At 52.6% G+C, this 15,189-nt stretch overlaps 1 protein-coding gene across 1 annotated transcript in view; it reads right to left on the minus strand.

Moving 5' to 3' along the window:
- Positions 1-3,306: 3,306 nt before the first annotated feature.
- Positions 3,307-15,189, minus strand: part of CCDC12 (coiled-coil domain containing 12) — a 41,860-nt gene continuing 29,977 nt past the window's right edge. Inside the window, exons 3-7 of the mRNA XM_040592539.1 lie at positions 6,883-6,962; positions 5,083-5,144; positions 4,948-4,982; positions 4,473-4,549; positions 3,307-4,176 (exon numbers count right to left, since the gene is read on the minus strand). Of these exons, the coding sequence (XP_040448473.1) occupies positions 4,097-4,176; positions 4,473-4,549; positions 4,948-4,982; positions 5,083-5,144; positions 6,883-6,962 (334 nt within the window). The 3' untranslated portion in view covers positions 3,307-4,096. The remainder of the gene's footprint in view (positions 4,177-4,472; positions 4,550-4,947; positions 4,983-5,082; positions 5,145-6,882; positions 6,963-15,189) is intronic.

Below are 15,189 nucleotides of genomic sequence, written 5' to 3' on the forward strand. Positions count from 1 at the left end.
TCCTGTCCCGTTGCAGGATCTTTGTACCCTGCCAGGATCCCTGTCCTGCATCCGAATCCTTGTACCACGTCAGGATCCCTGTCCCATGCCAGAATCCTTGTACCACGTAAGGATCCCTGTCCCATGCCACAATCCTTGTATCATGCTGGAATCCCTGTACCACGGATGGACCCCAGTCCCATGCTGGGATCCCTGTCCTATGCAGGGTCTCCAGTCTCATTCCAGGACGCTGATCCTATGCCAGGATCCCTGCCCCATGCTGGGACCCACATCTCATGATGGGGTCCCTGCCCTGTGCCAGGACAAGCGATGTTGTGCTGCGAGGCCCCACAGCAGGGGGAAATGAGCCTGATCTTGCTAGGTACAAGCCCAGCCCATGGTGCCCTGCAAGGACGGCTCTGCTCCAGGTGACACAGCCACTGCCCGCAGGGATGTCCACACCGTTTTGGAGACAGGTCACTATTTACAGGCACGCTCCCCATGGGGACCAACGCAGCAGGGTGTCCTGCAGAGCTAGGAAATGGAAAAAGTTTACAGCAAATAATATATATATATATATATATCAGAAAAAGGGAGAAAAATCTGTCTCCTCAGCAGGAAATACAGCCTCAGGGCAGGTATTTTCCAGGCAGAAGAGACACCGGCTGGTCAGTGCCTCCAAGTACAGCACAGCTGCAGGGATGCTCCCAAAAATCACGAGGATGGAAGGGTCCAGCAGCTGGTCCCAGTTCCCACGCACTGGTTTGTGGTCTGCAGACCCCATCACCTGGCTGAGAACGGACCTCTCCCCCTTCCCAGCTGCGCCCCCAAGCCCAGGAGTCTGGGGCTGATCCCAGTTTAATTTCATGCTGGAATAAAGCAGAATTAAAAGGGGAAAGTCAGGATGTTTCATTTTGGCTTGTCCTCAAAGAAAACGTTTTGATTTTTCATTTCCAAATGACATTTTCACGGAGAGCTGAAGGAGTGAAAATTACACTTTTGAGCACTTTTCCTTGCATGAGACAAGCAGGTTTTCTTTAAGTTTTTTTTTGGGGGGGGGGGCGGGGGAACAGAACACTACTGCAAACCGGCTCAAAAGCTGCCAGCCAGTGCAGGGCAGACAGCTCTGCCCGGGGGCTGGCAAGAAGGGTGCTTTACGAGATGGAATGACTTTAAACTAGAAGAGGGCAGATGGAGATCAGAGCTGAGGGAGAAATCCTTCCCTGTGAGGGCGGCGAGGTGCCGGCACGGGCTGCCCAGAGCAGCTGTGGGTGCCCCAGCCCTGGCAGTGCCCAAGGCCAGGCTGGACGGGGCTGGGGGAAGGGGGCCCTGCGCGTGGCAGGGGTGGGACTGGGCGGTCTTTAAGGGCCCTTCCAACCCAAACTGTTCTGGGATTCTACAGCTCCATGACTCTGCAGCCAGATGGAGCACAGAATTGCTCTGGGAAGAGCTGTGCTTGCAACCAGAGACAGTTTAAAGGGAATTTATGTGCCTTTAAAGTCAACAAGGGGAAACTCATGCTTCCCAGCCCCACGTGTTGCAAAGCAGAGGCCACGGCAGGGAAGGGCATCCCAAGGAGTGCACAGCATCCTGCGCATCCTGGCCAGAGCAGCTGCTGGGATGCAGAGCCGGGCGCTGTGCAGGGTCCAGCTGCTGGGATCCGTGCACGGAGGTTTGCTGACATCTACAGGGCGTTTCACGGAGACAAGGCCATGGTGTCAGGAGGGCTCCACAGTTTCTTTTCCAATGAAGAAATGCGCACGAAGGTATGCAACAGCTGAGGTCATTAATAACTCATCACAAATACACCTGCATGGTGGAGCCACCTCTGAACACTCACCTTGATCACTGGCAGCTCTGCTTTGGTCACTGTCACGAGTCAGGGGGTCCTTTTCATTTTTAAGCATCCTTGAGGCATCACCACATGCTCTGCCTGGTGCCAGGGATGTCCCCATACAGCAGATCCACCCACATTTTCCACGATGGACCCTCGGGGCAGCGTTACCCAATGGCCAAGAGCGCTCAGCTGTCCCTGTGGCACAGGGTGCTGGGTGGCACTGGTGGCACCTTCACACTGGTGCCTGATCTTGGTTTCCTGGCCCAGAAACAGCCTGACCTAGGATCAAGGGTGAGGGGCACTAAGCTGCCTCCTGCGCAGGGCAGAACAATAAAACCAGCCCCAAAACGACCCCCAGGGAGATAGCCGGGCTTTCACCCCAGGGGCTTTTCCACTAGAAATCCCAGAGGGAGTCCACAACCACACACCAACACTGGAGCCTGGTGCTGGATACTGACTGGCCCCAGCGGGTCTGGGCCTCCCCTCGCTCCATGGGATGTCTGTCTCCTTGGTGGCCCCTCCAAGGCTGACAAGCACCAGCCCAAGTGGAGGATGGAACCAGGATGGCTGCAAACACCAGGAACAGGCAAGCCAAGGGAGAGGGGAGGCAGCTGGGGATGGAGGGCTTTAAGCAGCCATTTGCGCATGAAAGCTGGAGGAATGAGAGGGCGTTTCACCAGATGTTTGCCCTTAGTCCATCATCTGGAAGCAGGAAAGGGGCTCTTGCAGGTGGAAAGCCCGTCAGATGTCCTCACCACATGCAACCAGTAGCAGCAGATCCTGCCACAGGGACAACCGTTGATTAGTCTGTATTTAGGATGGCTGGGACTGATCTTGTCCTGCATGGGGACCCGGTCTAACTGGTGACAATCTGAGATGGCAGCTCCAGCAGGCATGAGGGCAGAAATGCCACCTGCCTCAAAGGCAGGCTGCTGGCTCTCCTCACCCCAGCAGCTCTTTTCAACAAGCTTTTAAAAGCAGCAGGATGTGTGCATTAACAGGAATAGCTCTTTTTATCACAGGCAAACTCTTCCATAAATATCGTTGTCAAAGCTGTATACACCATATGTTTTACCTCAGGACAAAACCACTTCTGAATCAAACACAGAGGATTCAGGAGCCCACATGAGGAGGCCTGGCTAAGGCACCCATCCTGGAAGATCTCCAGGAGCCACAGCAAAGCTTTCCAGGGAAGACACAAGGTCAGCTCTACAGCATCCCACCTGCTCACTCCTTGCAGCAGCACGGCGCAGGCATCACCCCAGGTTGCCCCATCCATGGCACAGCTCCCGCCCAGGAGTTGTGCTGGACCTGCTATAGCTACAGCTTGGCCACCTCAAACTTACGTGCACTGAAACACCCGCTGCTCCCCGTCCCGGGGAAGTGAAGGGGACAGGGACCAGCAAACTGGTCTGAAGTCCTCACAGACATGAGAGAGATGAAGTGAGCTGCCTCCTCCCAGTCCTCTGCAAAACAAGTGACAACTCTTCTGCTGCAGGACTCTTTTATTATGAAAAGATTTGTTAACAACAAACTTCGTCGATTATAAAACATACAGATGAGTGTTACACGCTGCACAGCCTGGAGGGTTGGGAAACTTCAGGGAACAAAACAAACCCCACTTTAACTTCTGCTGGAAGTGGAGCAGCTCGGACAGGTCCTGAGCCACACAGCCCCTTGCCGCAGTTATTCTGCACGTGCTGGATCTGACCATGGGTGCTCACAAATACTCACAGCCAGCTCTCCGGAGCGAGAGACCTCATTGCTCCCCACACAGCAGTTACACCAGCTGTTCTGCAGAAAGAAGCAGCTTCACAAAGGCATCTCCGTGCCAGAACAAGAGCATCGGTGGCCTGTTGAATAGCTATGATTCCCTAAGGGATGCTGTTGGCTCCGTGGGCATCTTCTTGCAAGAGGAGAGTGAGCCTGAATTTACCTTCTCTGGCACCAGCCCTTTTGCGCACATCTTCTTTGCTCTGAGTCCTGGCAGCCTAGGTTGAAGCTAACATGGACGTCTGTCCTGTTTCCATCGTCCCCCGTGGTCCCAAAAAAGCTGTCTGCGAAGTGTTCCTCAACGGCCAGTCGTAGTCCAAGAAAGGACAGCCAGGCTCCTTGGATGTGCCCCTCTCCTTCAGGCATGGTAGTATTTGTGGGCTTCTGGCAAAACACTGGTGAGCAGCACATCCCAACAAGGTGCCTCGACCCCAGAGCAATGGGATCGGCGCTGCTGGCAGAGGCAGATCTGCAGAGCCCGCGCCCGAGGCTGCCAGATGGACCTCCTCAGTCGGAGTCGCTTCCCTCCTGCTTTGCTGACCCGACAGCGGACGCCAGATCCTCCTCCTGCCCTTTCAACCGCTCTCCTGCAAGCAAGACGCAGCAGTGGCTTAACGGTAAACCAGCAGTACTGGGGAGCCCACCCGGCGGAGAACCTGAACTGCAGCCCCCAAGCCCCCAGATCATCATTCCCCACTGCACAAGCCAAGCGTGCGTGTGGCCTCGGGGAAGCTACTTGGGACCGACAGGTTCACAGATCCTTCTGGGGTCTGCCAGTTCCTCCCTGGCCCAACAGCAAGGCATGGAGCTCCCAGCCAGGATGTGTAATCCCTCTGGAACAACTGCTGGCCCCATAAGACATCCCTGCAGCACCAGAACTCACGTATCAATTCAGCGATGGCTCTCTGCGTCCTCTTCTCCAGCTTCTCCAGTTTCTTGGCTACATCTCGTTTCAAATCCCTGGAGGAGAGCAACAGTGTCAGAACAAATCCTCACCCCAGGCAGGTGGGAACACAGGGGCCACGTTACGCCTTTCCCAGTGGAAGGGGAAGTCCTTCTCTCTCCTGTGAGCACCACAGAGCACTGTCTGTGTCTGTTACCAGGGCAGCTTATGGGCAAACCAACCTAATCCCCAGACCATCCCTCATCACTGAGGCCACCACAGTGACAAGCACCCCAAAAGGATCAGTGGGCTCAGTGTAAGCAGGAAAAGAGAAGACAGACCCTTGGCTTCCTTAACAGCAGGGCTGGGTTTCCCATTTCTAGCATTTTTAACTCAACCTGGACAATCTCGAGATGATGGTAACCCACCACTGATGCCACCACCCCTTTCCCAGGAGCTTGCTGCAGGCACTCACCAGTCTGGCTTCCTTGGGGCCAGGTTTGCCAGATCCTAAGGAGGAAGAGGAGACACACAGTGAGAGCTGCAGGCAAGGTTCCAGCCTGGGCGCCAACAGATGCAGCCGGCACAGCGTGGCTCTGAATATACCTACCACCTCGTCGATGATGGGCTCCGGCTTGGCAGCCTCCAGCTGGTCCTTCACCTTGTCTTCCACTAGATGGAGGAATAGGATTAGCATCAGCGCAGGGGCAGGACACCCAGGGGACAAGGCACAGGGAAACCCACCAGAGCTCTGGGCTCGGTTCACAAAAGCTTTTATAAAAGCACATTTGAACGTCTTTGCCTTAAGAGCACAGTACATACAAGCAGGTACACAAGTCCCACCACCACTCAAACCCTTTCAGTTTCACCACTCAAACCCTAAAAATCATCTGAAAACGATGCAAACCCAACATCCTTTAAACGCCACAAACAGCAGCAAGAAGTCTGCTGGGTTCCAGTCTTCTTTTCAGGGTATCAGCTGCTCCGCAGGTGTTTAAACTGGAATTTGACTCACTGTGACTCATTTACAAGGCCACCACCTGAGACACCTCGGAGGAATCAAGCTCCAGCTCAGACTTTACTTAAAAGTCTGCAGATACTGGGGATAACGGCAAAGCGAGTGTGGAAAACAGCCCTCCATCCTTCAACCTGGGCATCTGTGCAAGGAGGGAGTGCAAACACCCAGCAGCACATCCCTGAGGGGTGAATCCTGCTCCAGCAAACAATTGTGCGCATTAACATGAATCCACACCAAGTCCCAGCTCCTCTGTCCCCCTCCCTCCCCAGTCCTGGCACAAAATGCCCGAGGACAGACAAGTTGGTTACTCCAGACATGGGAACCCCAGCTGACGGGCACTGCAGCCCCAAAGAAGGGCTTGAGTTTTACTGAAAACAGTCAAAATTGCTGTTCCCAATTCCAAACCACACGCCAGGCAAGAGTCAGGGGAAGTTTTAAACTTTTACAAAAGGATAAAGAAGGCACAATGTCAGCATTCCTACCTACCAGATCTCTGTCGTGCTCCCAAAGGCAGTCCTTTTATTCAGGGCATTTTTAGAGAGACCTATTCCAGGAGGACTCAATATTTCAAGATCAAGGGAACTTCTACCCTTTGTCTCCCTCTCAAGAGATGCACGGAGGTTCAGTGCTAGGAAATAGCAGACTGAACACCCTGGACTCATGACTAATATTTGTTTAAAGGTAATTCAAACAAAAAACAATCTGAATCCTCCAGCAAGAGCTCGGATCCTCTGAGCATCAGCCCTCTGGTTTGGGGCTGGACTCCGTGTGCTCAGACACACACCCCACTTGTGCAACACAGGGCGTGCAATCCCCACAGGCGAGAGGATGATGAAGCAACGGGGGCCACAAGCATCACCCAGCAGCAGCGGGCGCTCCCACCACAGCTGCTCAGACAGGCCAGCACCCTCCAGGGCTGCAGACACTCATCTCCTAGGTCCTAAACACCTCACACCAGCAAGATGCTACCAGAAGGCATCCCAGTGGATTTCCACCTTGGGCTGGAGCAAGCAGGGCCACAGAAGTCTCCAAGCCAACAGATTTTCAGAAAGGAAAGGTATAACCCACCCACTTCGCAGCACGCTGGCTGGATGCAATGTCCCGCACCATTTTATTTGTCTTCACAACCACAAGTGCTGCCCCATTCTCTCTGGGAACATCACTCGGGAGGGAAGCTCGCCAGCAGAAGGGGATAGGATGTCCTGTTAGAGTGAGGCTCATTACAGCAGCCAGTGAATCCCTGCAAAGGGCTCGGCATGATCTCCTTGTCTGCAAGCCTCCAGAACAGAGTAAAGCAGCAGGGGCCTCACCACAGGCACCAGCACCACCATTGGCAATGCTTCTGCTCTCATGCTCCCTCGTTTCACCTCCCACACTCCTGCTTGCACGCACCTGAGGCTGGCTTGGCCTGGGGCACCTTCCTCTTCTTCAGCTCCTCATCTTCAGGCTCATAGTTTCGCAGTTTGAGCTCCCTGGGGAAGAAAGGGAAGAACACAGAGCAGTGAGAGACGTCCGTCCTGCCCTGGACCATGTGCTCTCACTAGCAAGGGGCAAGCCTGCGTCAGCAGCCGCTGGCAGTGGCCAGGGGCCAGCAGCAACCCACACAAGGCAGCAAAGGCAGGGTCAGCCGGGAGCTCGGCAGATAAAGGCAGTGCCTGGGCAAGGCAAGCAGAGGCAGCTGGTAATGGACCAAGCTGTCCTGCAAATCTCTGACCTTCAGCCCAGCTCCCTTATAGGTCTCAACCCAGGGATAGACTCAGGACGGAAACACCAGAGAAGATCCACAACCAGGGAAAAAAACGATCCCATGGAAAGGACAGGGACTATTTAGGGTACAAGGTGGTTACCCAGTTACTAGAAATGCTTCTGGAAGTGCTACAAACAGGGGTGCAGGTCAGCCAAGCAGTGCAAATAAGGGGAGCAAATTCAGGTTCCTGAGCAAGCAGGCGATGCAGCTGGCAGTGACAGGGACGATGATATCCCAACGACATCCAGAAGTCCACCCATCCTTCCACCTCCCTCCAGGAGAGCTCAAGAGTCAGCAGACAGCCCTCTCCCCCGTGCACACACCTCCCTGATATTTGGATGCTAATTCTCTCCTTCTTCAAGGCTGTTCTTTTTACACCTCTCCCAAACAATCTGGGCCTCAAACTTAGGGCCATTAGACAACCTCAGTCACGTGCACCCCCAAGCTGACTGCTCACTGAGGGCAAACCCTGCCCACTTCAAGCAGAGGCATTTCCAAAACCAGAGTCCTGAAAATCAAGCTGGCAGGACCCCATCCCACCTCCAGCTGCTTACACACGCCTACAATGCGCTCTGCAGGCTGCTGGATCTATATAACAGTACACTAGCCCACAGGGCAAATTAAGTAGATTAAACTCATTTAACACTGTTGATGGGTTTAATTAGTTTAAATAGAAACTGAGGCACTTTGCTGCCCAGCAATGCTGCTGCCCCAGCTGTCAGCAAAGCCCTCGGCAGCGGTAAGGACAGCCAAGGAGGACACAGAGAGCCCTGACATGAATGCAGGGGAGGACACTTGTATCAGGCAGGAAAATCAGCAGTTCGATATTACCAGTTTTCCTCCCAGCAGACAGCTGATACCGGGGGCCAATTCCCTGCCAGACTTTACTGATGGAGAACTAAGTGAGATACAACCCAACCCAAGGGCTTACAGTCAAAGCAAAGAGAGGCAAAATAAAGGGTGTAGAAGCTACAGTCCAAAGAGAGGTGAGAAGAGAAAGGTCAGCAGTCAGATGGCCACATTTATCTGGAAAGCACAAACCAACCCTGGAGGTCCCTGGAGCACAGCAGGAAGGTCCTACCCTTCCCACACCATCCCATCCCCTCTCTGGCAGCTGAATCCTCTTGCAAAGAGTCCGACCCACACCACGGCTGGTGCCATGGAGGTGGTGGGAGCACTTGGTTGGAGCTCAGCAAGATCAACAGAGATAAATGCTACCAGCAGACGGGAAACCAGGGCCCAGGCAGACTAGGAGACTCGCAAACGTTTCTCATGTAATCAAGCCCAGGTCCCCCAGCCCTTACATCAGTGCAACACCATGAAACAGGAACAACTTTCCCCAGCGCTGGGAGAAAGGATGCTTCACAGAAACACTGGAGAGATTAGCATGTAGCTGCAATACCTCCCCAAGATAAGAGCACCTTCACCCCAAAAAGACAAGCTGCTGAGAGCGGTTTTATGTGTATTTTTACACACGCATGCCCTGAGAGAAGGGATTTATTAAATTAACCTGTACTGATCACCATCAATCCCCAGCCAGAAAGGCAGATCTTTTCAGGAAGGCCAAACTTGGAAGATCAACTTTTTTTTTTTTTTTTTTTTTTTTTTTTTGCAATGGAGATACCATCTTAAGGTACACAGAAATCACCGTTATTCCATGGTTTTATGGACATCTCCACTTAGCAGGATTTTCTTGCTAACCTGGGAGGCCAGGGGAGGATGAGGAGCAGCTAATTCATGCAGGAGGTAACAGGACATCAGGCTGTGATGTCTAACATCTGGCCACAGGCTGGCTCACGCTTGCTGGAGAGAATTTATCTGACAAAGTGGCAGACCCTGCAGAATGCAAACTTTCAATATCTCCCAGGCTTTCTGGTCTCCTTAGCTCACATTTACGATTTACTTGCAGCTGAAAGGGAACCAAACACAGACTCCCTAGGGTCAGATCACCTAAAACAAGAGAGCTATGAGCTAAGCAAGCTGTTTCTTTTGGTCCAGCAAGATGTTAACATTTCAACTCGACAAACAATATTTTAAAATCATAGTTTTGCACATGCAACAGAAGCACAGCTGCTCAGCCACAGCCAAACCAGCACAGAGCCGAGAGATCATCTTTTTGCAGCAGAAGCTCCCAGATCCCACATTTCAAAGGGAACACACCCCAGAGGTCTGGTTCCTGCTACAACGGTGTCCAGCCCTTCAGTAAATTGCTGCAGGACTTCAGCACCACTTGGGGAACACACAAGGAAGAGGAACTGGAGTTTAAACCTGCTCCCCGACGTTCTTCCCACCCAGAAAGCCCATCTCAGCTTGCAAAGAAAAGCCTTGCAGCCCAGCACTGCTTGCTGGAGGTTTCTCCACAAGATTAAAAAAATAAAACCACAAGGCACAACTTGGCAGGTTCTGCCCAGATGGGACAAGCAGCGGCGCGGGTCTGGCAGAAGGGGAAGCAGCCAGTGTGCTGGGGTGAAGAGAAAGGCTGTGGGGCTGCGCCTGGTGCCAGTGCTTTCAGATCCTTATTAAACCCATGCACAATCGAAAGCACCAGGAGAAAACAAACAAAAATTGATCCCTTTAATTAACTGTGCAAGGTGAGAGCAGCTCTCACACCTGCCTCCGTGCTCAGTGTTCCCTGCAGCCACATCCTCAGGGGGCTTGGGGATTTCAGCATGCACCAGCCCCAGCAATGCCAGCCTCACCAGGAGCCAAAGACTTGTCTCCTCCTCCTTCTATGCATGAGTACATCTGTGAAGGCAGAGGGATGAGGAACAGGGCGGTGCTACCTCAAGTAACTTAAAAGCAGGCACAGGTGAAAAATTGTATCTATATTTAGAAGAAGTTGCTGGTCTTCCACAGAAACGGGTTAAATAAAGTTCAGATGCAAGCGGTTCCTCTAAGTGCTGCATTCCAGAAAGACAGCCCAGTGCACAAGTGACAAATTATCCAAGTCACCACGAAAACAAAAAAAGAAAAGAAAAAAAAAACCCAGAGCTAACGACAGGCTCTGCGGCAGAATCGGATGTAGAAGTCAGGTTAGGGAGTGCAGGTCCTGGGGGCAGAGGGCACGTTACGGGGATGCACCGGCACTAACGTGAGTGCTCGTTGGAAAGGACTGAGCACCCAGACAAGAGCAGGGTTTGAACCACTTGGCTTCAAGATGGGATCAAGCTTGTAGGTTTTATCAGCACCTCCTAAGTGATGGATGTGCCCAGCCCAGAAGACCCTTGAGCACCTTGTGCAGTGTTTCCCAGTCTGTATCAGCCTGGCCAAGCCAGGCCTTATAGGGACGGAGGTGGTTACAGCCTTACAGCTGGCAGTGGGTGCGGGTCTGTGCTGGAAGCTCCTAGGATCGCACGAGGATTTGGGTAGCTGCCGCAGTTACCAAGGAAGGTGATGGACACAGCCTCCCAGCATGTCCTAAAAGCCCGTCAGAGGTGGCATATTCCCTGTTTTGGGTCCGGGATGCCTCAAAATCCACTTCCCACTCGGGCCCAGAGCTCCTCACTGAGGAAGGAGGAGAGACATCAGCTTTTCTTTGAAGCAGGTGGGTTGGAAATGGCATGGCATGCAGGGTATGCGCAGAATGCAAAGAGCTGTCTCGATGCAAAACACAGGACACTCAAAGCTTCCTGGAGGTTGTTTTTTGCCTTACCCCTCCAGCCCCAAGGGCTTTATGAGGCAAACACTTTATTCAATTGATCAACGGGTCTTTCCAAGCCTTCTGGCGAACCACCCGAATGCTGATGTCCTTACATCACAGCAGCACCGGGAATGGGTTTGCCAAGAAACTCTGTAACAGCCATTTCTTCAGATGTCACAGCATCCTCGCTCCCGTAGTTACTGTCACAGAATGGTCACTTGGAGATGCAGCAACCACACTGCTTCAAAAGCACCTTCCTATTCTTACCTCTATGAGGACAAAGCTAGGGGGCAAGGAAAGTTGACAAGGACATCTCAGATCAGAGGTGGGTGTCCTCCATGGTTCTTCACCTCTTGGTCTTCACATTGCTCTGCTTAAATGTCTCTTGTGCTCCTCAGCATCAACTCTAGGTATCTGATGAAGCTAGGGAGAGGGGGGAAAGATGCTTCTTCTGCTGCATCATCAAAACAAGGTGGTTTCAAACACCCAGATCTCATCTGACTATTTTTGAAATGCCACAGTAGAGCCTTTCCATTCTTCAGACACAGTTCAGGAAGTCCAGGGCATTTTCAACCCTATCTCTGCCATTCCAGGCAATTAATTTTCTGAAGCCCTGAAGAAATACCATCTGTTTTGAAATTTGCTGCCCTTTGACCCTCTCAAGCTGCTCCAGAGCCCCCATTTTCAGACCTTTTCATTTTTATGACAGCTATTCCAACTTGCTCGAAGCCAAAAGTCCTGGGCAACCATTTCCATATTGCCCTTTAAAGAGGAACCAGCACAAGAATGTCAATTTCTCTGCACCTCCAAAATTCACTTACTCCTGGGTAGTCCAGGAAGCCACATTCAAATGTGTAAAGAAATTACTGCTACAGAAGATACGAGGGAGGTCTCAGATCCTTAAAGGAGTGGTGGTTTGGTGGACCCTCCTCTGCTCCATCGTGTGCTCCATGAGGGCAAGAAGGTTTGAAGGAGCAGGGACAAGGCAGTCAGACAACCAAGAACAGCAAAGCAGGAGACTTCTGCAGCAAACCAGGAGGTCTGGGGACCAAGCTGGAAGGAGCCCATTCTGGCTCCGGCTGAGCTACCGAAGAACCTGACAGGAGTGGGGATGCTGGGGAACCTGCAGGGCCGTGTGGTGAAGGTGTCCCCTGGGGCAGCACTCAGCTGCTCTTCAGTGGCAGCAAAAACTTCTCCTCGAAGTGCCTCTTCCCTTTTCTGTTTCCAGTTGCAAACCGCATAGTAGAAGTACTTTTCAAGCTTTTTCTACAGGTTCCCTAATGTTTTTGCCAGGAAAAATTCACTGTATAGTGAGTGTAACTGACAAGCTTAATCTCTTTCCTGCCATCTGCAGACCCCACAGAAAGAACCAGATTTAGAGCATCTGGGCAGAGATTTCAGGCTCGGACTCTTACAACATCTTTGCTCCCCTCAGTCCCCCTCCCACCGACCCGCTGCACTTCTCTGCAAAGTCATCCAGCACATACAGGGTGCTGCCTGATCACCCATGGGTGCCAAGGGAACTCTACAGCACCTCACCCTTCAGGAGCACTGCAAGACTATACAGCAGCCATCAATCCTAACACAGATTGAATTTCACAACCTCCTTTTTTCTGTGCACTTCACTTTCCTGACCAGCTCATCCCCTTGCAGACAGCTTTGACATCTGAGGGCACCACCTCCTGCTGCGGCCTTCCTGGAGGCTTCCCTACAGCTGGGCTGGCTCAAAAGCAAGGTCTGTGTATCTCCAGGCTGCCTCACTGCCCACACTGAACTTTCCAGCAACGAGGATACACACAGAGACAACCTGTGTCTGCTCTGACTCAGAAACTAACATAACTTTCACATCCCGCATGCACACCGCGTTAGTCAAGGCTCTCCTCGCACGCTCTCTTGCAGGAGGACAGGGACATCCCGAACACAGAGGTCCAGAGCTGTTGTTTGGTCAAGAGGACAAAGCTGTTGCCGTCATTCCTGGATTCCTCATCCAAGGCAGAAAAGGAACAAGCAACAAGCAGAGGCAGAGACCCATCAGCACCCACCCTCCAAGGAAAAGAGGAGCAATCTCTTCGCTGGGAGAGGGCTGCTCCTGCTCAAATAGCTGAGCGTGTCAGAGCACATCCTCCTGCCTAAGCACATCCTCCTGCCTAAGCACCTGCAAAAGGCACTCAAGGAATGCCAAAAAAACAAACGCCTCTATTAACACTACGATCCCCCAAAACCTGCCAAGGCAGCTGGTTTCTCAGGACATGCTTCTCGGGGGAGGCACGGGTGGGGAGACACGTACCCCCGGGTGTTGCAGGAGGAGGGCTGCAAGAGAAGCTCTTCAAATGCAGGCAGGTACCACGAGGTTGTCTGGCCTCCCACACTACTTCACCGGGCAGCTGAGCGCTTTCCAGGCAGACAGGAGCAACTTCGGCATCAGTAAACACAACCGGGACAAAACCCACACTCGCTCTGTGGCGTGGGACCCAGGCTGGTGACACAGCACCAGGAGCTGGCCGACGTGCAACCCTGACTCTGCCTGCATTGCGCAGCCACGCTCTGCATGCTGGCACGAGATCATACTTTGCTCTTACAGGGTTTCTCCGGCTTCTTCAGCTGGTGATGGGGCCAAAACAATCTGCCATCCTTGAGGTTCAAGCCAAAAAAGAAGCCCTGAAGGTACATTGGTAGCACATGGACATCCACAGGACCTCAACATCTCCCTAGCCAGCCTCAAAACAGTGCCAAGCATGGCTTTGCTGCAGCTCTGGAATTCGATAACCACATGCAGATTCGCTGTCTCAGCTCAGAGCCAGCAGGTCTGTGAGCAAAATGATGCTCTGGGTAAGCTCGGGGTTACGTACAGCCTTGCCCCCACACCACACCAAGAGCTCTCCCACAGGCAGGTCAGATGGAGGTCTAAGCACCCAAAAATCAACACCCAAGGTGCTGTGGTTTGGTTACAGCATGGATGCATTCCCAGCAACAATTACCAGAAGAGTGGATGGCTGGGAAGATGCTGGGAACTCCTAGCCAAGGGTTGGGTAGGAGGGACCAGGGTTTCACCTTTGGCTGCTCAGCCTTGCACCCTGCTGCTGGGAACAGGCAGAGGGACACCAGCCTGTCCAAGGCAAAGCCAGGATCACCAGGCACCTGCTGAACACATCCAACAGCCTCTGTTAGGAGGGTGCAGCCAGGCTTCAGACCAGCTGAAGCTCCATGGGGCTCTCCCTACGAAAATAGATCCCAGGTACCTCCTCCAGAGACAGGCACAGCTCTAACCAGAGGGAAGGTCCACAACATCCTCACAGCTCTGGAGGGGAGAAGGCAGAGAACCAGAATGGAGACAAGCATCTTCAAGATGGAGCCCAGATCCTGCCAGGTCCTAAATCTCCCCAGCCAGTACCCCACTGGCTATCAGCCAGGTGGATTCAGCCATCAAAACTCCTGTTCTCCCTTCTCCAGCACCAAGCAAAAGGTGCGCCACTGCACAGCCTTGCCCATGCCCAATTCCTCCCGCCATGGGCCAAGCAATTCCCAATGGAGGAGGGGACACGCTCTCAGTGCCGGGAGAGGCGAGCTGGTGATGGAGTCTGACTGCTGGCCCAGTGTCCATCAGGACAAGCCACCAGTGGTAACAGGTTCAGCTGTCCCCACAGATGTCGATCAAATAAATACACCTTGTGTACCAAGCTCAGCCTACATGCAAACACTGCTGCCTCTCATATTTCATTACAGTTTTTTAATTCTTTTTATATTCTTTTTAAACTCTTCATTAAGCCCTCCATGCTTCAGGATGTACAGAAGCACATCCACATAGCAGTTATCCTTGCTACTGCCCTGGCTGTCCTGCCAAGCTAAAGCCAACACTGAACAGACACACTGCTGTACTTTTTTGTGCAGAGATTAAAAAAAAAGTGGGTTTGACCTGCCCCATGACATTCTTCCCACAGTGAGGGGAGAGATCGGTTTCCCAACCCCTGCCTCCCCCAGCTCCTCCCAGAAATTCATCTCTGCAAGCGGCACAGCACGGAGCTGTAATTTTAAAGGATGACTAAGTGTCGAAACACCAGCAGCTGATTAACAGCAGCTCACTGAAGCTTAATTTCTAGTTAAGTTGAAGATTTTTTTTCCCTCCCTATCCAAGCCCTACCTTGTATTTTTATTTATACTTTCAAGAGCCCTGAGGAGCTCCGCTTGCAGAACTGCAGCCCAGCTTTACATTTCAACTCCTCTCTGCTCCGTGAGAGGCAGCAATGCCAGCTCAAGTCAGCCACGGCTTTACACAGCACTCGATCTGCAGATTCCTGAGCCCCAAACCAAATGC

The sequence above is a fragment of the Falco naumanni genome, chromosome 4, assembly GCF_017639655.2.
Source record: "Falco naumanni isolate bFalNau1 chromosome 4, bFalNau1.pat, whole genome shotgun sequence".
Lineage (NCBI taxonomy): Eukaryota > Metazoa > Chordata > Aves > Falconiformes > Falconidae > Falco > Falco naumanni.